Here is a 21,402-nt window from a genome sequence, read left to right as displayed (position 1 = left end):
GTCTACGGTCACAACCAGGCCTCTTGGAGACTGCAATAATAATGGATACCTAGTCGTCTAAGGTCTCCAGCTTGTGCTGTTGTTCTGTTTGCGAACTACAGTTCTGGAAGGCATTAGTCCACAAAAATAGATGCACAAAGCAAACCTACCATTACAGCAATGAGATCCCGGGCTCGGGCAATGCATCCATCATCCAACATGGATGTGTTGCCCGAGCCCGGGATCTCATTGCTGTAATGGTAGGTTTGCTTTGTGCATCTATTTTTTATAGTTTTAGGTTTTATAGTTTTAGACATTATATAGTGTTAAGTCAATCCTTCGTCATTGTAAACATTAAAAGTAACACATCGTAAATAAAGCTTCAAATTTTTATAACTGTGTGTATTTTTTACAATATATACTACATATTTTAATGTCCTGAAATTATTTAATAAGTGTATCTTTAGCCCCATGAAAACTGTAACCTACATTTTAGTAAAATATGCTTGCAGAATAATCTGAAGGCAATCTACTCGAGTGTGGTTGTGTTAGTATCAGACATTCCTCGGTAAAACGGTAATGTTACTATGATACAGAGAACGAGCATGACGAGATATTTTATAGCCTCCATTTATTTTCAAATCAACAAAGGATACGAATCTTAAATTATGCCTACCTCAGCCACTTCTTATAAATAAATGTAATACAAGTATATTACCAAGTATAAGTAAATTAGTGTTTAAAAATCTATGAAAGTCTCAATCATCAAACATATTTCTCCCATACAATGTAAAAGAAACGTTAGGAGGACTTAAGAAAATACAAACTCGTATATATTTATAACAAAATCATATTTACTGACCATACTCGTATATACATGTCAGCTACAAGCCTCCTTATGACGGCCTATAGGAATTTAACTTTATTTCAATATGGCAGGGAGGGTTTAATTAAAAGACAAATATAATTCTTTATGCATTTGTTTAAATATGCAATTTTATGTATAAGTATCTTCGCATATTATACACTTCCATATTTAATATTTTTAGTTTATGTCGACTTCACATCTACCAATTTCCATTTCCTTAGTGGTGGACCCGTCGGACCACTTCGCTGACGCCAATGCCCTGAAGTTAGTTTTTATCTGTAAAAAAACAACCGCCATTTTTAGTTTATTGCCTTAAAAACCCACAAAGAAGGCTAAGCAGAAGTATTGAAAGTTATCATACACCTTGGAGAACAAATGGAATGCATGGTTGAATGGGTGACACCAAATTGAATTCACTTAAAGGAAAGGAACCTCATAACTACTAGCGTATACATTGATAATAAATGCCAGTTATCGTACACCTTAGAGAACAAATTCAATGCTTGGGTGAATGGGTTATAACAAAATGAATTCACTCAAAGGAAAGGAACCTCAACTAGGCTATATAGTGCTAATAAAATGACAGTTATCGTACACCTTAGAGAACAAATTCAATGCTTATAGCAAAATTAATTCAATCAAAGGAAAGGAACCTCAAACTAGGCTATATAGTGCTAATAAAAATGACAGTTTATCGTACACCTTAGAGAACAAAATTCAATGCTTATAACAAAATTTAATTCACTCAAAGGAAAGGAACCTCAACTAAGCTATATAGTGCTAATAAAATGACCAGTTTAATCGTACACCTTAGAGAACAAATTCAATGCTTATAGCAAAATTAATTTCACCTCAAAGGAAAGGAACCTCAACTGACTGCTATATAGTGCTAATAAAATGACAGTTATCGTACACCTTAGAGAACAAATATTCAATGCTTATAGCAAAATTAATTCACTCAAGGAAAGGAACCTCAACTATGCTATATAGTGCTAATAAAATGACAGTTATTTTACACCTTAGAGAACAAATTCAATGCTTATGGCAAAAATTATTTCACTCAAATGAAAGGAACCTCAACTATGCTATATAGTGCTAATAAAATGACAGTTATCGTACACATTAGAGAACAAATTCAATACTTTATGGTGAATGGGTTATAACAAAATGAATTCACACAAAGGAAAGGAACCTCAACTATGCTATATAGTGCTAATAAAATGACAGTTATCGTACACCATTAGAGAACAAATTCAATGCTTATAGCAAAATTAATTCACTCAAAGAAAGGAACCTCAACTAAGCTATATAGTGGGCTAATAAAAATGACAGTTATCGTACACATTAGAGAACAAATTCAATGCTTATAACAAAATTAATTCACTCAAAGGAAAGTGAACCTCAACTAGGCTATATAGTGCTAATAAAATGACAGTTATCGTAACAACCTTTAGAGAACAAATTCAATGCTTATAGGCAAAATTAAATTCACTCAAAGGAAAGGAACCTCAAACTATGCTATATAGTGCTAATAAAATGACAGTTATCGGTACACCTTAGAGAACAAACATTCAATGCTTATATACAAAAAAAAAATAAAAATTTAATTCACTCAAAGGAAAGGAACCTCAACTATGCTATATAGTGCTAATAAATGACAGTTATCGTTAACACATTAGAGAACAAAATCAATACTTAGGTGAATGGAGTTATAACAAAATGAATTCACTCAAAGGAAATGAACCTCAAACTAGGCTATATAGTGCTAATAAAATGAAAGTTATCGTACACCTTGAGAACAAATTCAATGCTTATAACAAAATTAATTCACTCAAAGGAAGAGGAACCTCAACTATGCTATATAGTGCTAATAAAATGACAGTTTATCGTACACATTAGAGAGAACAAATTCAATGCTTATAGCAAAATTAAATTCACTCAAAGGAAAGGAACCTCAACTAAGCTAATATAGTGCTAAATAAAATATGTACAGTTATCGTACACATTATAGAACAAAATACAATGCTTATAACAAAAATTAATTCACTCAAAGGAAAGGAACCTCAACTAAGCTATATAGTGGCTAATAAAATGACAGTTTATCGTAACACCTTAAAGAACAACATTCAATGCTTATAAGCAAAATTAATTCACTCAAAGGTAAAATGGAACCTCAACTATGCTATATAGTGCTAAAAAAAGACATTTATCGTACACCTTAGAGAACAAATTCAATGCTTATAGCAAAATTAATTCACTCAAAGGAAAGGAACCTCACGTATGCTAAAATAGTTCCTAATAAAATGACAGTTATCGTACACCTTAGAGAACAAATTACAATGCTATATAACAAAATTTAATTCACTGAAAGGAAAGGAACTCAACTAGGCTATATAGTGCTAATAAATGAAAGTTATCGTTCACACTTAGAGAACAAATTCAATGCTTAATAACAAAATTAATTCACTCAAAAGAAAGGAAAAACAAAATAAACAACCAACTCTTCAACTATGCTATATAGTGCTCTAATAAAATGACAGTTATCGTACACATTAGAGAACAAATTCATCCAATGCTTATAGCAAAATTAAATTTCACCTCAAAGGAAAGTGAACCTCAAATAAGCTATATAGTGCTAATAAAATGACAGTTATCGTACATATTAGAGAACAAATTCAATGCTTATAACAAAATTAATTCACTCAAAGGAAATGAACCTCAACTATGCTATATAGTTCTAATCAAATGACAGTTATCGTACACAGTAGAGCGACAAATTTCAATACTTAGGTGAATGGGTTGTTTAAACAAAATGAATATTCACTCAAAGGAAAGGAACCTCAACTATGCTATATAGTGCTAATAAAATGACAGTTATCGTACACATTAGAGAACAAATTCAATGCTTATAACAAAATTAATTCACTCAAAGGAAAGTGAACCTCAACTATGCTATATAGTGCTAATAAAATGACAGTTATCGTAGTAACACATTAGAGAACAAATTCAATACTTAGGTGAATGGGTTATAACAAAATTAATTCACTCAAGGAAAGGAACCTCAACTATGCTATATAGTGCTAATAAAATGACAGTTATCGTACACATTAGAGAACAAATTCAATGCTTATAGCAAAATTAATTCACTTAAAGGAAAGGAACCTCAACTAAGCTATATAGTGCTAATAAAATGACAGTTATCGTAAACACCTTAGAGAACAAATTCAATGCTTATAGCAAAATTAATTCACTCATAGGAAAGGAACCTCAACTATGCTATATAGTGCTAATAAAATGACAGTTATCGTACACATTAGAGAACAAATTCAATACTTAGGTGAATGGGTTATAACAAAATGAATTCACTCAAAGGAAAGGAACCTCAACTAGGCTATATAGTGCTAATAAAATGAAAGTTATCGTACACCTTAGAGAACAAATTCGATGCTTGGGTGAATAGGTTATAACAAAATGAATTCACTTAAAGGAAAGGAACCTCAACTAGACTATATATTGCTAAAAAGAAGCAATGAAAGTTAGAGAACAAATTACACCTTAGAGAACAAATTTTATTCTTGTTTGAATGGGTGACAACAAACTGAACTCCCTTAAAGATAACCAACCATTTTACTAGCCTATATAAAAGATACGAATAATGGCTTTTCCATCAAAATAGATGGACATACGTAGAGTACGTTTATACTACGTAAGTTCATGAATTTCACACTTTCCATCTTAAAATTCACCATACATTTCCAACTACTTGAAATCAGTTTGTGTTCTTTGTGAAGTTGGCTAAATTCCTATTGACTGAACAAAATAAATCGATTGCCAACACTGTACAAAGGCACGGGGTACATGAGGGATAAATTCTGTTATGTTTTCATGTCATATCAGGTAACTGTGTTGATCTTAAAAACGGTAAATCTTTAATACAATACTTTACTTTGTAAGCTGTAGATTTGCTTAAAAACTATGTAGTCTAGGAATAGAGAGCCAATTGGTACAGTATAAACACATGACCTAACTCTTATTGAATTTTATAGAGGAATTTCTCTTCGGAAAAATCCACGCTTTGTTTTGGTTGGGGTCAAAACGGAAGGGTATTAAAACGCTAATTACTGTATACCGCAGCTTACAACGAATATAGTTCTCAAATTCACATTATAGGTAAGTTTATTAATTAACCTAAATATTATATTTTTACAATATATGTCTGTATGTATGTATGTGTGTTCCCTAGTATCTTCCGTTACTTTTGTGATGAGGCCGGCTGTGAAAGTTACATGAATACAGTAATTACGTAAATTCTTTCAGAGAGTGGTTACTGTTGCATCCGATTCTGAGAACCTAATTTATTCCAGGTTTCATCTCTAAAAAGTATAATTGATAAAATCTTGCAAATCCAGGTAGATCGAAATCATTTGAACGTCACATATGAGAAAAAAACAATACTGAGAGTAAGTAAACATTCTCTACTGTTTATTTTCGTAAATTATTTTCCAACGACAAGTAAAACGATATTTATGTTAGAAGAAGTATCGTTATATTTAGCGTAATCTCCTATGTTTCTGTACTGAGGTGCGCAATATTGAAATTTGTCCTTCTTTGACCCGAACGGCTATGTTATAGGTTTAATTTAATATACTATTTTACCTACTAATTGCATAGATTTTGCCTTCTGCATTTAAGGGGTACAACTGGGAGTGACGAAAAATTTGACAATATGAGATCTTACAGTACTAACAGTAATATTAAGGACAGGGCCCAGACAATCACACACGAGTTACAGAGAGCTCAATCACTATATTTCAAGTGTTATCCTTACAGGATCCTTCCATTAGTCTGACTGATCGCAATAAGCAAACAAACTTGACTGAAATTGATAGAAATCGTAACAGACTGACTCCATTTTCCTCAAAACATCTCCTTTCACCATTGCTATGGTAAGTTCAGTTACTGTATTTACTGTTAAGGAAAGCTGTAAAATCGGTTTTAAATACAAAGCGTGGACAAGGAATAAGAAGAAAGTATATAATTAATCAGAAAGAAATATTAAATAATGTACGATAATTCATCTCATTTCTCAACGGTAATTTTCGAACGGTGTCAAAATACATCGAAAATGTAAAAAACATATTTTTTAGTATGTAAAGTAAAGTAATGATTTCATATTTTACCAGGCCAGGTTAGGGCTAAGAAGCCCTCTCTAACACTTAACCTGGGCACCAACGGCTTAAAGGTGACTTTCGAACCACCATCAATGGCCGGGCAGACATCACAACACATATTACATGTTTATCTTAACAAAATGGAACAGACATCTTAGGCAACGAGAGAGTGGAACTTGTATAAAACTCTCTAAGCATATTGTCATGACTTTTATACACCCAATTTTATCAAGAGCCTTTCGTTCTACTTGAGGGTTTTCTCAGTCATAGTAAATCATTCATTTCAGCACCTTTTACACTACTTACTTACAGGATGATGAAGCTTTGGAATCTTGACCGGAAACGGAACTATCTTGTAGCTTCCTTCCGCCATAACAGTGACTGCGCACTCCCCCTTGATGACCACGTCTCCTCCCACCTTCTGACAAGTCTGGGCTTTGGTGACCACTTTTCCGAGCTTTTCTTTCGTCCATTCCAGCGTAACTACGAGCGATTCTATCCCCAGATGGGAGTATTCTCCACCTGAAACACTCAGAAAGAGGACAGGAAGTTAGAGTTCAGATAAGGTAGGATTAACTATGAAGATGATGTCAAATTTTTTGTAAACTTATATTGTGATTCAAATATTCTCCTCACTGATCTTCAAACTGCCTATTATAGTAGAAGGACTATATGCACTGTATTTAATAGTGGAAGGTAGTGGTCGAGCGTAGAATAAAATTGGGAGATTAAGATGGATTTATTATGGGTTAGGTAGAATCAAACACGTAACCACATTTTTGGCCAACACTGATCTACTAGCTCAGACGTTTTTATGTACAAATAAGGTACAAAATAAGTATTCACGGCGGAAATTGCATGTTTATTAGTTCCGAATTAGAAAGAAAACAGGATGATATGCAGACTAATTTTTCAAAAATTTCACAACAAGATGTCAGTCACACAGATATTGGTTACCCTTTTAGGAACCGTAACTCTGCGACAATATGACTCCCTTTTATGTAAGTTAACTTGTTGTTACACGCTAGTTCTATGCTCACTCTTTAGTTATTGTTGGTATGGAGTTTGCTCAATACTACAGTCTTACCTCTGACTCTTATTCCTACTCACCGTCGACATTGAGGACTCCCTGGAACGTGGCTGTCTCTCCTCGTTCGACACAACACCTGTTGACTTTACCGTCCTGTACACAGCTTCCGCCGCGAGAGCTGACCAGTCTTACCTCTGACTCTTATTCCTACTTACCGTCGACATTGAGGACTCCCTGGAACGTGGCTGTCTCTCCTCGTTCGACACAACACCTGTTGTCGTTACCGTCCTGTACACAGCTTCCACCGCGAGAGCTGACCAGTCTTACCTCTGACTCTTATTCCTACTCACCGTCGACATTGAGGACTCCCTGGAACGTGGCTGTCTCTCCTCGTTCGACACAACACCTGTTGTCGTTACCGTCCTGTACACAGCTTCCACCGCGAGAGCTGACCAGTCTTACCTCTGACTCTTATTCCTACTCACCGTCGACATTGAGGACTCCCTGGAACGTGGCTGTCTCTCCTCGTTCGACACAACACCTGTTGTCGTTACCGTCCTGTACTCAGCTTCCACCGCGAGAGCTGACCACTCTTACCTCTGACTCTTATTCCTACTCACCGTCGACATTGAGGACTCCCTGGAACGTGGCTGTCTCTCCTCGTTCGACACAACACCTGTTGTCGTTACCGTCCTGTACACAGCTTCCGCCGCGAAGAGCTGACCAGTCTTACCTCTGACTCTTATTCCTACTCACCGTCGACATTGAGGACTCCCTGGAACGTGGCTGTCTCTCCTCGTTCGACACAACACCTGTAGTCGTTACCGTCCTGTACACAGCTTCCACCGCGAGAGCTGACCAGTCTTACCTCTGACTCTTATTCCTACTCACCGTCGACATTGAGGACTCCCTGGAACGTGGCTGTCTCTCCTCGTTCGACACAACACCTGTTGTCGTTACCGTCCTGTACACAGCTTCCACCGCGAGAGCTGACCACTCTTACCTCTGACTCTTATTCCTACTCACCGTCGACATTGAGGACTCCCTGGAACGTGGCTGTCTCTCCTCGTTCGACACAACACCTGTTGTCGTTACCGTCCTGTACACAGCTTCCACCGCGAGAGCTGACCAGTCTTACCTCTGACTCTTATTCCTACTCACCGTCGACATTGAGGACTCCCTGGAACGTGGCTGTCTCTCCTCGTTCGACACAACACCTGTTGACTTTACCGTCCTGTACACAGCTTCCGCCGCGAGAGCTGACCAGCCTTGCGTTGCTGATCGTAATCGATGTTTTATCTTCTGTAAATACAATATCGCTGAACTAAATATGCTAATCTCATGTTATATATACTTTTATACACATCTAATGGTATCTCTATGGGTGTGTTTTACTCATTAACGTAAAAAACTACTAAAACGATTGTACATAAATTTTATTATGGCATTCTTAGAGTTCCTGCTTAACGTCTAGGTCTATCCTATTTTAAAAATCAATCCGGATTACACCATATGGTGTCTAATGTAAAAGGAACATACGTTATTAACTGAAAGTTCCTGTTATATCTATGAAACAATGATTAGTTAATTTAATTTCTATTTTAAATTTGGTTACATTGATAGTCTTGAAAGTATAGAGTAAGCTTGATGTTCTGCAACCAGTCTTGAGCACAGAGTTACTTGTAATAATATACTTTGAACTATACATTTTAGGAAATTATAAGTATGCAGTGTTTGATCTTTACTTACTGTAGTTGTATTTTGACAGATCGGTTTTCCAAGCATTCAAGATAAACATTCAGGTCACATGTACTTGTGTATTAAAAAAGATATCTTTTATTGGATATGGAAAAATACAAAATATAAGAGAAAAGTACACATTAAGCATTTTAAATTTAAACGCGTGTGTTATATTTATTATTGCTGTATTGCTTCTTTTTCAATTATATATCGAAAAAAGAAAGATTGCGTTTCATAATTAATTTTAAAGCTCATTTTAATGTAGCAAGAATGTATAAATGTAGCTTATAGTTCTACCCACAATTTGTTTCTTTATCCTTTATGCCATTGAAAAAGGAACGACGGAATGAAAGAAGGATAGTTTACCAATGTATATGATATTTACCTGCACTGGCTTCGAAGCTTATAAAACGGTTGCAATAATAATTATTGTTTCGGTCCACATTTTAGCTCGCTGAAAAACACACATAAAACAACTATCACAAATCAGTACAAGGCGACGTGGTATTGACTAAAACAATGGTACGTGTTAAATAGAGTTTTCTTTACCTGTATTTACTATTATACATATATAGCAAAATATTGATATAGAACGATTGAAATGGAGTGCGACATCTTACTAATCCAGTTCATCCATTACATCCTAGGGGGTATCGATGTTGACAATATGAACTTTGACTTCATGTGTATTCTAAACATACATGACGGGAGAATAGGCAAACATATTATGCTGATGGAAATGATAGTTCTTGAATATTAGTAAACATTAAGAATCATATTACGCATACGAGTGCATTATTCATTTGTTAACATTAACCTAATATTTTCCAAGCTTAGATAAACGCCCAACTATACTTGAATTACGAAGGACGCTGCTTTATTATTGCTTGTATAATTAGAGGTTAAATAAACTCATCTCCTAATACCTAAAATCAATACTATAGATATAACACTTTCTTCTTATATCTTGAAAAGAAAGATATTATAAATTCTTGTACGTTTATTACTACCGGCCCTACTGTTGTAATACTTACTTTTGTAAGCTACCACTACTCACACCTCAGTCTGGAAGATATATGGGCTCCAGATAGGATAGATAACTTAATAGACTTTTATTGTCCTAGCCTAATGAACAAGGTCAGGCGCTTTTGTTACGGTAGATGATGAAATTGAACAGCTGCTGTCTCTCTCATTACCATGTGATTAGCTGTCTGGTGCTTAGTTCACAATCCAGAAATAGGTTCAAGTACAAAATAATATGATATGATTTAGTCATAACTAATTCAGTAGCCTCATCGGTCCGTGACGAAAACCCGCTTTTGCAGTGACACTTGTAAAGAAATCTAAAAAAAATCCCGGGGGTGATTGCGAACCGATTATAGCCCCAAGAACACATTTTGAGTATTGTTTTAAGACTGTTTATTGTATTTTTGGGCTCCAGCATATAACACAATAGTAACCTGCATTAATGTAATGCGTTGAAATTTTAGGTTGTGGTGCCACACCGCTGCTGATCACAAGCTTTTCCCGCTGTGAGGTAACTGTAATAACAAACTTGAGTTAGACATTTGCGAAAAAAATTAATGAAATCAAATATAAGTATATCTGTTTACATTATCAGGTGATGGTTTTTATTTTATCAGTAATGCTCCAAACATGTAAAACTGGCAACAGGGTTCGGCTCGAGGTGTAGAGGGGGGATCAGTTGGATTAGCCACCATAGGACTATTTTCGTGCGGGTTACTATAGTATTCTAATTTAACGTACCCTGCTCTGAATGTTTGGTAAAAAAATTTTCAATTACCTTGGATAAGGTGACACAACCAGTGTCCAAATACTTATTTTTGCATTTTTTCTGACAGAAAATATTAAATATAACTTTACTAAAAAATAAGAAAAACTTTATCGTTTCACAAAGAAATCACTCATTAAAATTGTATTTTAAGCTTCAAAATTACATAGAATATTTATTATTTATTTAGATTTAGTGAAGGGTTAGATTACTCTAAATTATGTTTGATTAACTTGTTTGAATATCGGGAGCGGTATAAATTTAAATAGCCTGATATTATTGTTTATTGCTTGAAACGTATTATTTGATTAATATTTGTTTCAACAACCTCATATTTGCTCAAAAATTTTGATGTGGAAATAAATAAATAAAAGAAATTCTTAATAAAATATAAGCAATAATGTAACATCATTGCATCAAATCGTTTTACCAACCAATAACATTTTGTTCCGAGTGGATCTTCTAAGCCTTCAATTAAGATTAAACCATCTTTCCCTGTAATTGGGACATTACTTTCATCTAAAGACAAAAGATATATCTTCATTCCAATCCTAATTTAGACCCTAACTGCTAAAACGTTCCTTTCTGCGGTACACATTCTGTAATCGATATAACAGTTACATCCATGCATACACAATTTACCTTGTACACTCATTACTCATTGTATTACTCACTTATTACTCATTACTTCATTGTATAATGGCACAGATAGTGACATAGCACACAGTGTAAACTGTGGCAGGCATGTGGAGTTAAACTCATCATTCCAATTGCAACAACAGTTCTAACCATAGCTACGGTGTGTGTTCTGTTGCCTTGTTTTTTAAATTATAAATTGTTTAGTTACAGATCTTTAACCTGAAGACGATAAACATAGAAAAAAATATTTTGGGCAATCTTCAAAGAACTTGATGCATTAAAAGTATGGAAATTATTTTTGGGAGGTCTTGAACCCAGACTCTCAGAAACGCGGCCGAACACTTGGTACGGAATTTTAACAGTATTTATATGATATATAGCTGAAGGGAGTTACGTTTTTTATGTATTAAAAGTGCACTGGCTTCGGTTCAAGTGTATTTAAAACATTACAAGTAATAAAAAAATAATTTAGTAAGTCATAAATCACTAAGAAGATGTGTTTACTCAGTCATTTTTTCGGGCTCACTTTAAAAAAGGCCAAAACTATTCATTTAGATCCCAGTAAACACTTGGTAATTGATAAACGTTTTTATTTTTTTGAGAAGTAGGGGAAGACATCCGTGGTTTATAGGGATGTTATGTTCTATTTATGTCACATGACGATATCAATTGTCCAAAATGTAATTATCAGTTCAAATCATCCATTTTCGCGCGTGCGCGCGCGCGCGCGCGCGTGTGTGTGTGTGTATGTTTGTGATTAATTAACTGGAATATTACGTGTAAAGATAATAGGGTGTAATTAAACGACAATTGCAACATTTTATATCTCTATTTATGTACGCAAACCTTAGGAAAAGAATTTGCTGAAGTACATTATTCACTTTGAAAAGTACATATTTTCACTCAATGTCGATTCTGCATCTACCAATTTCAATCTCCTGAGTAGTTGTACCATCTGACCAACTCGCTTTCCCCAAAGCCCTGAAATTGGTTGTTATCTGCAAAAAAATGCCATTGTTAGTTTATTAGCTTCAAAATTACCATACATATGTGTTGCATATGAGAATTAATGAAATTTATTGGAAGCCTTAGAGAACAAAATTTAAATGTTTGGGTGAATGATTGACACCAAACTGAAGCAGTCAGAGGAAAGGAACTCTATGACTATATAACAGATACAAATATTGGATTTTTCATCACAATCCATACGTAAAACGTTTATACTACGTAAGATCATAAACTTCACTCTTTTGATCTTAAATTTCACCATCTATAGCCAACTACGGAACACACTTAGTTATATCCTTCGTATTGCTACGTTCGAAGGAACAAGTTTCATGAGTGATAAATTCTGTACCATTTTAATACTTTCATTTTCATGTTATTTCTGGTAACTGGTCTTACAAAAATGGAACATGTAATAAAATACTTTACCTTATAAGATTTATATTTTATTTATACCTTATATGCAATATATAATCGCACAGCTGTGAAAGATCCTAAAATATATTTAAATCAATTCTTTCGTTGATTATTATACGAGCTTACTCTTTCACCCTATTTTTAGAATCCAATTTATTCCAGGATTCAACGTCAATAAATATAATCACTACTAATCAAATTTTGTAAACACAGGTAGAGTATAGTTATTTGAACATCAGATACAAGAAACCCCAATAAAACTTAATAAGAGTAAACACAAACAAATTCTTTAGTTTATATTCGAGTCAACTGTTTTCCAACGACAAGTACAAGGACGTTCAATATTTTATTTCCATAACAGCACCAGGCCGGTCCCTATTTATTGGTAAAAGATGGAATAACTAAGGTGTGTCATTACCACTACTTAAGTTACGAAGGCAACAAAGTGGGAAGAGGCAACAAACGATATTATTTGTAAAAGTTAAATTCTAAGGTCATTAACAGCCTCTTATTTTCCTGCAATATATTTGAGCTGCTTATAATACAAAGCAACACGTTTATATATCAATTTAATCCGGAAAACCACAAGAGTTTGCAGAACTTATGTTTTATTTTCGAGGTTGGTTTGAATCTTAAAAACATAACTGTCATATACGTAATTATAAGTGACAAATACTTTCCTATTTTATACTAATTACTCTTTTTCCTTTTTTTGGATTAATAATAAACTTTCATGTTTCGCCGAATAAAATTAATGTGGTAGGCATTAATATACCTCACGCAGCACTTGTACTCATCATGCATGAGTACATATTGTTAGGGATATTGTTTTGTTTTAGAGAATGTTCCTTAATAGATTAATCAATTTTGATTATGCTTTAAAAATCAAACAAGATTTCAGTATATTTGGTTTATATGTTTCAATTACCTTTAGGTACGCAATATTTAAGATTGTCTACGGCTATAATTTAGATATAATTTAATATAATTATCTACTCATTGCAAACTTTTTGCCTTCTGAGTTTAAGGGATAGAAGTGGGAGTGACGAAACATTAACTAACAACACATTGAATCAAGGGCAGCCCCTAGACAATCACATATATGAGTTTACAGAGAGCTCACTCCTTATATAAGTGTTATCCTTACATGATCCTTCCATTAGTCTGACTGAGCGCACCAGCAAATAAACTTGACTAAAATTGGTAAATATCGTAACAAATTGACACAATTCTGCTCAAAACATCTCCTTTCCTAATTTCTATGGAAAATTCAGTTATTGTATTTATTGTCTAATAAAAATTACAACATTTGTTTTGAATATCAAGCGCAGGCAAAGAAAAAGAAGAAGATATATTAATACATAATAATTCATCTCTTGAATTACATATTCATATGCATTGCATATCATTTTGTTTTTTTGACAGTTGTGTCAAAATGCATTAAAATTTTCAAACAAAATTTTTTCTATACAAATACGGGATGTTTAATGTTTGGAATCCTAACCGGAAACAGAACAGACATCTTAAGCTGCAAGTGTGTGGAAATTGTACAAAACTATATTATATCGCATTACAATATTTTGTACACCCAATCTAATAAAAAGCAGTCTTACGTTCTTCTTCATGTTTCTCTCAGTCATAGTAAATGAAGTGTTAGCTATTTCAGTAATCACAAACTTTTACACTACTTACAGAACTATCAACATCCGGAACCTTAACCGAAAACGGAACTATATTGTAGCTTCCTTCCGCAATAGAGGTGACGTCACAGTCCCCCCCGATGACCACGTCCCCTCCTACCGTCTGACAAGTCTTTTTATCGGAGGCCACTTCTCCGAACTGCTCTCTCGTAAATTCCAGAGTGACTTGGAACAATTCTATCCCCGCATGGGAATCTCCGCCTGAAACACTCAGGAGGTTAGAGTTAAGATAGTCAGAATTAACTTATGTCGATTATGTGTTTTCAAAATAAAATTACCTTATATACTAACTCTAAGATATCCTTCACTTATATTTTACCTATTTAATACAGTGAAAAGACTGTATTTAATACAGTAAAGTGACATTAGTGGTAGACATTGGTATGGAACTAGGACAAGTTATTCATATTCAGTATCGCACACTCTTACATCATCGTTACCTGTTTTTCTACCTTTCGTTCTTGCGATAAATACACAGCTTCCACCGCGAGAGCTGACCAAGCTTACCTCTGACTCTTATTCCTACTTACCGTCGACATTGAATACTCAATGGGACGTGGCTGTCTCTCCTCGTACAACAGAGCACCTGTTGATGCCACCTTCTTGTACACAGCTTCCACCGCGAGCTCTTACCAGTCATGTCGACATTGAATACTCAATGCGTGGCTGTCTCTCCTCGTACAACAGAGCACCTGTGATGCCACCTTCTTGTACACAGCTTCCACTCTTACCAGTCATACCTCTGACTCTTATGTCGACATTGAATACTCAATGGGACGTGGCTGTCTCTCCTCGTACAACAGAGCACCTGTTGATGCCACCTTCTTGTACACAGCTTCCACCGCGAGCTGACCAAGCTTACCTCTGACTCTTATTCCTACTTACCGTCGACATTGAATACTCAATGGGACGTGGCTGTCTCTCCTCGTACAACAGAGCACCTGTTGATGCCACCTTCTTGTACACAGCTTCCACCGCGAGCTCTTACCAAGTCATACCTCTGACACTTATTCCTACTTACCGTCGACATTGAATATTCAATGGGACGTGGCTGTCTCTCCTCGTACAACAGAGCACCTGTTGATGCCACCTTCTTGTACACAGCTTCCACCGCGAGCTCTTACCAGTCATACCTCTGACACTTATTCCTACTTACCGTCGACATTGAATACTCAATGGGACGTGGCTGTCTCTCCTCGTACAACAGAGCACCTGTTGATGCCACCTTCTTGTACACAGCTTCCACCGCGAGAGCTCTTACCAAGCTTACCTCTGACTCTTATTCCTACTTACCGTCGACATTGAATACTCAATGGGACGTGGCTGTCTCTCCTCGTACAACAGAGCACCTGTTGATGCCACCTTCTATGTACACAGCTTCCACCGCGAGCTCTTACCAGTCATACCTCTGACACTTATTCCTACTTACCGTCGACATTAAGAACTCCCTGGAACGTGGCCGTCTCTCCTCGTATGACAGAGCACCTGTATATGCCATTTTCTTGTCGACAGCTTCCGCCTCGAGTGCTGACCAGTCTTGCGTTGCTGATCGTAATTGATTTTGCATCTAAGGATATTAATCAATGTTATTGGTTAATAACAAAAAATGCGTATACATAATAAAATGTAGTCATTATAGAGCTTCATTCAATTAATAACTTGCAGTATCAATTCATTGTCTTATATATCGATATTGATATAAAGTGAGCAAACTATACGATTAATATTATATTTGTATATAACTCTTCTGTTACATCGCAAAACAAATGTGGCATAAGGTTGTAAAAATATACCAGAATAACAATAGGCGTCAACTGATAGTCTTGGATTTTTCTCTTTGCGCCATGTATCTCTATCTCTCCTATGACAGTTATGATTTTACTTCTTAAACAATAACTGTTATTAAAAGTGCATGAGCTACTTCATGTAGTATATATTATAGTAAAACAAGTTAAAATAAATTAACACCCTTTTTTAATATCGATGATTATGACAATAAGGCACAAAGGAGAGAGGATTTGACAACAGTATTGAACTTTTGTTGGGTCTTGTTTTCAAATAAAATATTTTTGATCTCCAACCTTGCTAATATAACATATGAGCTAGACTGATTTGTAGAAACAGCTCCAAACGCAAAATCCGATGCTGCTTACGAATAATAATCATCTTAAATAGCGTTAAGAATATAATAATTCGGTTTGAAAAATAAAAAAAATTGCAAATCCTCCAGAATAGTCTGGAGAGTCGGTTTATAGAGTGGAAATTGTGTGTTTTCCATGATATAAACGATATGATAACTGTTAGAACTACAAACTTTAAATTGTAAATGAATACCTTCACGAAAATGCACACATACAGGAGTTTCATGACATCGATAGAGGTTTTTTTCTTTATAAAACTGACCGTCAGGCATTTAAATAATTGGTATATAACCGTCAGATGATTGGATTAAGAGACAAAGAGAAAATAAATTTTACTTTAGTTATTTATACCTGTGTAAAGCTGTAAAAAATATGAACTGAGTAAAAAATTCATTTTGTATTTTTAACCCCATTGCTACACAGAGATTTCGACCTCCACAAAAACTAGCACTGCTGATGATTGATTTATTTCTTATGGGAATTTTCTTTGTTGCTTTCAAGTAAGAACTCATTGTTTTTATATTTTAACAAAAAAGAGTTTCTACATAGCGAAATAAATACTAGTACAACGAGAAACTTGTGCGTCCAAACCGACTCAAAATTTCGAAATGCATCACCCCACTTAGTTCTACAGAAGTAAAAACATAACAATACAAAAGAGTTCCGAATTATCCGTCTTTGTTTTTTTAGGTTGGTTTTCCAAAATAAAAATAAATTCAGGTCACACACGTACTTGATATTAAAATAGACTTTTTATTGACCATGGAAAAACACAAAATTAAGAAGAAATACGAAACAACCGCTTTCGTGCTCAAAGTGTAAGGTATATCCATACTTACTGTATTGTATCTTGTCCAGTATTAAAGAAAATGTTTAATGTGGCAAGGATGGATGAATGTAGCCTATTAGGACACAAACAATCTGGTATTATGTCTCCCTCCATTAAAAAATTAACAAAGGAAAGACAGATAGTTTTTCACTGTACGTTTTCACTACTTACCTGCAATGGCTCCGATGCTAATAAAGAGAACAGTAATTATCGTCCCGGTCCACATTTTTGATATCTGAAAAAAGCAAGCATAAAACCCATCATCATAAATCAATATGAGACGATATGGTAACAATTAAAGTAATGCAGCATGTAAATGGGTTCTGTAATTAGCGCTTTGTTTCTTCTTTTACAGCGAAAACGTTGATGTAGAAACAGTTTTAAAGAAATGCGACATATTTCACAGTTCACCCATATTAATTACGTCCTTATGGTATATTTACATCTCCAAAATGACTATAAGAATTTTTGTCATCTTCTAAACATACATGGCGGGAGAATATATATTCAGTTCTATGGATATTAATATAAATGTAGCATCATGTAAGTCATATATTGTTAGTTTTATACAAGACTCTTCACTTAAGAACTTTAGATGGTGTTGTTGGACATAGTTTTCACCCCATAATTTGTTTCTTAGGCTCAAAACGGGTTCATTATAAATTCGAAATTGAGACAAGATTCTTAGAACATCCATACTGTTTTGATGGGATCCTTTCCATAGCGAGATGTTCAGACCGTTTTTGCGTCGTTTAATCGTCGTATAACATCACTATGTTAAATTTCTTTCATAACTATTAGCCAGATCTACTATAGTGAGGAAATATCAACACCACGTTTGAATAAAACCCACCCTAGGGATATGTTTGTCACATGTCGCGTCATATAAACACAAAAACACACAATTAGTGGTTGTGATTGCGACAACAATAACAGATTTTGTAATAGGACAAGTGATTATTGTAACAATAACAGCATATTGTTGTATCTGGGGGGTGTATAAGGGTACAGGTGCGTTAATATACCGCCCAAGATAAATTAGCCATGTTTACTGGAAATTGGTTTATGTTTTATAAAAATAAGGATTTACACACTTTTTTATTTGGTTACTGATTTATATTTTTTTCACTTTCATTACCTTTAATCTTTTTAATTTTAATTTCTTTATTTTTTAAATATATTCAAATAACTTATCAGTCTTAATTTTATTGTCATGTATAAGGATACGATAGTCATTGAAATCGGTTCACTACTTATAGAGCAAATTTACTGAAAGTAAAAATTGTAAATTTTACGAAAAAAAGCATTTACGAGATTAATAACTTATTTTCTAAACTTTGAGAAACATAAAAGTAATGTAAAAATTTTATAATTATTACTAATATAGATAGAGATTGGTTTAGCTCATCTACCGATATCTAAAGGTAGATTATTGCTCTAAAACTTTCTTCTTATATCTTCAAAAGAAAGGTATTACTTTTTATTGTACGTTAATTACTACAGGTCCTATTTTTCTAATAATTGAGCTAAACTACAGAAGCTACCACTACTCACACCTCAGTCTGGAAGACAGATGTGCTCCAGAGAGGACTCGATAGACTTTTATTGTCCTAGCCTAATGAACAATGTCAGGGGCTTTTGTTACGGTAGAGATGAAGTTGAACAGCTGACGTATCTGACATGATCTTGCGTGATCGTGTCGCTATACCGCTGCTGATCACCAGGTCTCGAATTCACATGTAGAGGGAGAATTCAGATAGATCAGGTTCCAACAGAATGTTTACGTGTGGGTTACTATAGAATTCAAATTTGATAACCTTTCCTTCTTTGTATATTTGGTAAAAAAAATGTTTTTCAGGCACAGACCTTAAAAATACCTTTCTTAACAAGAGGGAAAAAATGCATTTACGCTTTATTATTAGTTCGAGAATATATTTTTTATTTCGTTGTAGTTTAATATAAGATTATATTTCATAAATTTATTAGAATATAGAGGAGTAATATAAATGCCTATATACGTATTATTGCTTATTACTGGAAAGTAGTTTTTATCAACAAACCCATAAGTTTACCTGAAAAATGTTATTGAATACAAAATGTTTATTGGATGTACTTAATAAATTATGATCAGTACCGTAACATCGATACATTAACAACTCTTTTGTACCAGCTAATAAGATTTTGTTCTAAGAGAATCTTCTAAGTCCTCTATTAAGATTAAACAAACTTCCCCTGTAATAGGAACATTAATTTCATGCAAAGACAAAAGATATTATCTTCATTGTACTCCTAATTTAGCTTTTATCTGTTCAAACGTGCCCTTGATAGCTAACAAGCTTGGTTCTTAAACTTTTACGTTATTGATTACATAATTGTTAAAAAGTTATATACGTTCAAACACAATTTACCTTGCACACCATTACTCTTCCACTGTATAATGCCACAGGTAGGGACGTTAAAATAGTACAAACTGTATTCGGTTACTTTCCGCGTAGTGCGTCAGATCTCAGACGTTGCACTAAGCCGCTTAGTGCGTCAGATCACAGACGTTGCACTAAGCCGCTTAGTGCGTCAGATCACAGACGTTGCACTAAGCCGCGTAGTGCGTCAGATCTCAGACGTTGCACTAAGCCGCTTAGTGCGTCAGATCACAGACGTTGCACTAAGCCGCTTAGTGCGTCAGATCACAGACGTTGCACTAAGCCGCTTAGTGCGTCAGATATCAGACGTTACACTAAGCCGCTTAGTGCGTCAGATCTCAGACGTTACACTAAGCCGCTTAGTGCGTCAGATCTCAGACGTTACACTAAGCCGCTTAGTGCGTCAGATATCAGACGTTGCACTAAGCCGCTTAGTGCGTCAGATCACAGACGTTGCACTAAGCCGCTTAGTGCGTCAGATATCAGACGTTACACTAAGCCGCTTAGTGCGTCAGATCTCAGACGTTACACTAAGCCGCTTAGTGCGTCAGATCTCAGACGTTACACTAAGCCGCTTAGTGCGTCAGATCACAGACGTTGCACTAAGCCGCTTAGTGCGTCAGATATCAGACGTTGCACTAAGCCGCTTAGTGCGTCAGATAACAGACGTTGCACTAAGCCGCTTAGTGCGTCAGATATCAGACGTTACACTAAGCCGCTTAGTGCGTCAGATCTCAGACGTTACACTAAGCCGCTTAGTGCGTCAGATCTCAGACGTTACACTAAGCCGCTTAGTGCGTCAGATATCAGACGTTGCACTAAGCCGCTTAGTGCGTCAGATATCAGACGTTGCACTAAGCCGCTTAGTGCGTCAGATATCAGACGTTGCACTAAGCCGCTTAGTGCGTCAGATCTCAGACGTTGCACTAAGCCGCTTAGTGCGTCAGATATCAGACGTTGCACTAAGCCGCGTAGTGCGTCAGATCTCAGACGTTGCACTAAGCCGGTTAGTGCGTCAGATCTCAGACGTTGCACTAAGCCGCTTAGTGCGTCAGATATCAGACGTTGCACTAAGCCGCGTAGTGCGTCAGATCTCAGACGTTGCACTAAGCCGGTTAGTGCGTCAGATCTCAGACGTTGCACTAAGCCGCGTAGTGCGTCAGATCTCAGACGTTGCACTAAGCCGGTTAGTGCGTCAGATCTCAGACGTTGCACTAAGCCGCTTAGTGCGTCAGATCTCAGACGTTACAGTAAGCCGCTTAGTGCGTCAGATCTCAGACGTTGCACTAAGCCGCTTAGTGCGTCAGATCTCAGACGTTGCACTAAGCCGCTTAGTGCGTCAGATCTCAGACGTTGCACTAAGCCGCTTAGTGCGTCAGATCTCAGACGTTGCACTAAGCCGCTTAGTGCGTCAGATCTCAGACGTTGCTCGAAGCGGAGGTAAACTGAACATTCTAATTGAATCAACCCTTCCCATCATAGCTACGTTCTTTGCTCGGTTGCTTTCTTTTTCTAATTAAAAATAGTTTAGTTACAGCTCTTTAAGTTGTCTTTCCTAAAAGTTATAAAAAATGAAAAATATATTTTGGCAATTCTACTCTAAGAACTCTATGCATTTAAAGCAGTAACTTATTTTCGGGATGTCTTAAAATAAGACACACAGGAAATCGA

The 21,402-nt window shown here is 35.5% G+C and overlaps 2 protein-coding genes across 2 annotated transcripts; both read right to left on the bottom strand.

The window, feature by feature from the left end:
- Positions 1-945: 945 nt before the first annotated feature.
- LOC124353456 lies at positions 946-11,235 on the bottom strand. Its single transcript, XM_046803295.1, has 4 exons — positions 11,223-11,235; positions 8,210-8,350; positions 6,329-6,540; positions 946-1,123 (listed from the first exon to the last, which is right to left on the bottom strand). The coding sequence occupies exons 1-4, from the start codon at positions 11,233-11,235 to the stop codon at positions 1,025-1,027; spliced, it is 465 nt and encodes a 154-aa protein (XP_046659251.1). The 3' UTR covers positions 946-1,024.
- A 798-nt stretch (positions 11,236-12,033) lies between these two features.
- Positions 12,034-18,909, bottom strand: LOC124353493. Its single transcript, XM_046803344.1, has 5 exons — positions 18,868-18,909; positions 17,483-17,546; positions 15,771-15,908; positions 14,334-14,542; positions 12,034-12,217 (listed from the first exon to the last, which is right to left on the bottom strand). The coding sequence occupies exons 2-5, from the start codon at positions 17,535-17,537 to the stop codon at positions 12,119-12,121; spliced, it is 501 nt and encodes a 166-aa protein (XP_046659300.1). The 5' UTR covers positions 17,538-17,546; positions 18,868-18,909; the 3' UTR covers positions 12,034-12,118.
- Positions 18,910-21,402: the final 2,493 nt, after the last annotated feature.

Source organism: Homalodisca vitripennis, chromosome 2 (assembly GCF_021130785.1).
Source record: "Homalodisca vitripennis isolate AUS2020 chromosome 2, UT_GWSS_2.1, whole genome shotgun sequence".
In the NCBI taxonomy this organism is placed as follows: domain Eukaryota; kingdom Metazoa; phylum Arthropoda; class Insecta; order Hemiptera; family Cicadellidae; genus Homalodisca; species Homalodisca vitripennis.
The sequence above is the reverse complement of the archived record's forward strand: the minus strand, read 5'-3'. Positions and strand labels throughout refer to the sequence as shown.

Excerpts from the sequence above, each read along its gene's own strand:
- LOC124353456 (XM_046803295.1), bottom strand. Across the intron at positions 6,541-8,209 it reads GGGAGTCCTCAATGTCGACG|GTGGAGAATACTCCCATCTG; the intron begins GTGAGTAGGAAT and ends TGAGTGTTTCAG. Across the intron at positions 1,124-6,328 it reads TTCCAAAGCTTCATCATCCT|ATAAAAACTAACTTCAGGGC; the intron begins GTAAGTAAGTAG and ends GTTTTTTTACAG.
- LOC124353493 (XM_046803344.1), bottom strand. The coding sequence starts at position 17,537 with ATGTGGACCGGGACGATAATTACTGTTCTCTTTATTAGCATCGGAGCC. Across the intron at positions 15,909-17,482 it reads TAGCATCGGAGCCATTGCAG|ATGCAAAATCAATTACGATC; the intron begins GTAAGTAGTGAA and ends TAATATCCTTAG. Across the intron at positions 14,543-15,770 it reads GGGAGTTCTTAATGTCGACG|GCGGAGATTCCCATGCGGGG; the intron begins GTAAGTAGGAAT and ends TGAGTGTTTCAG.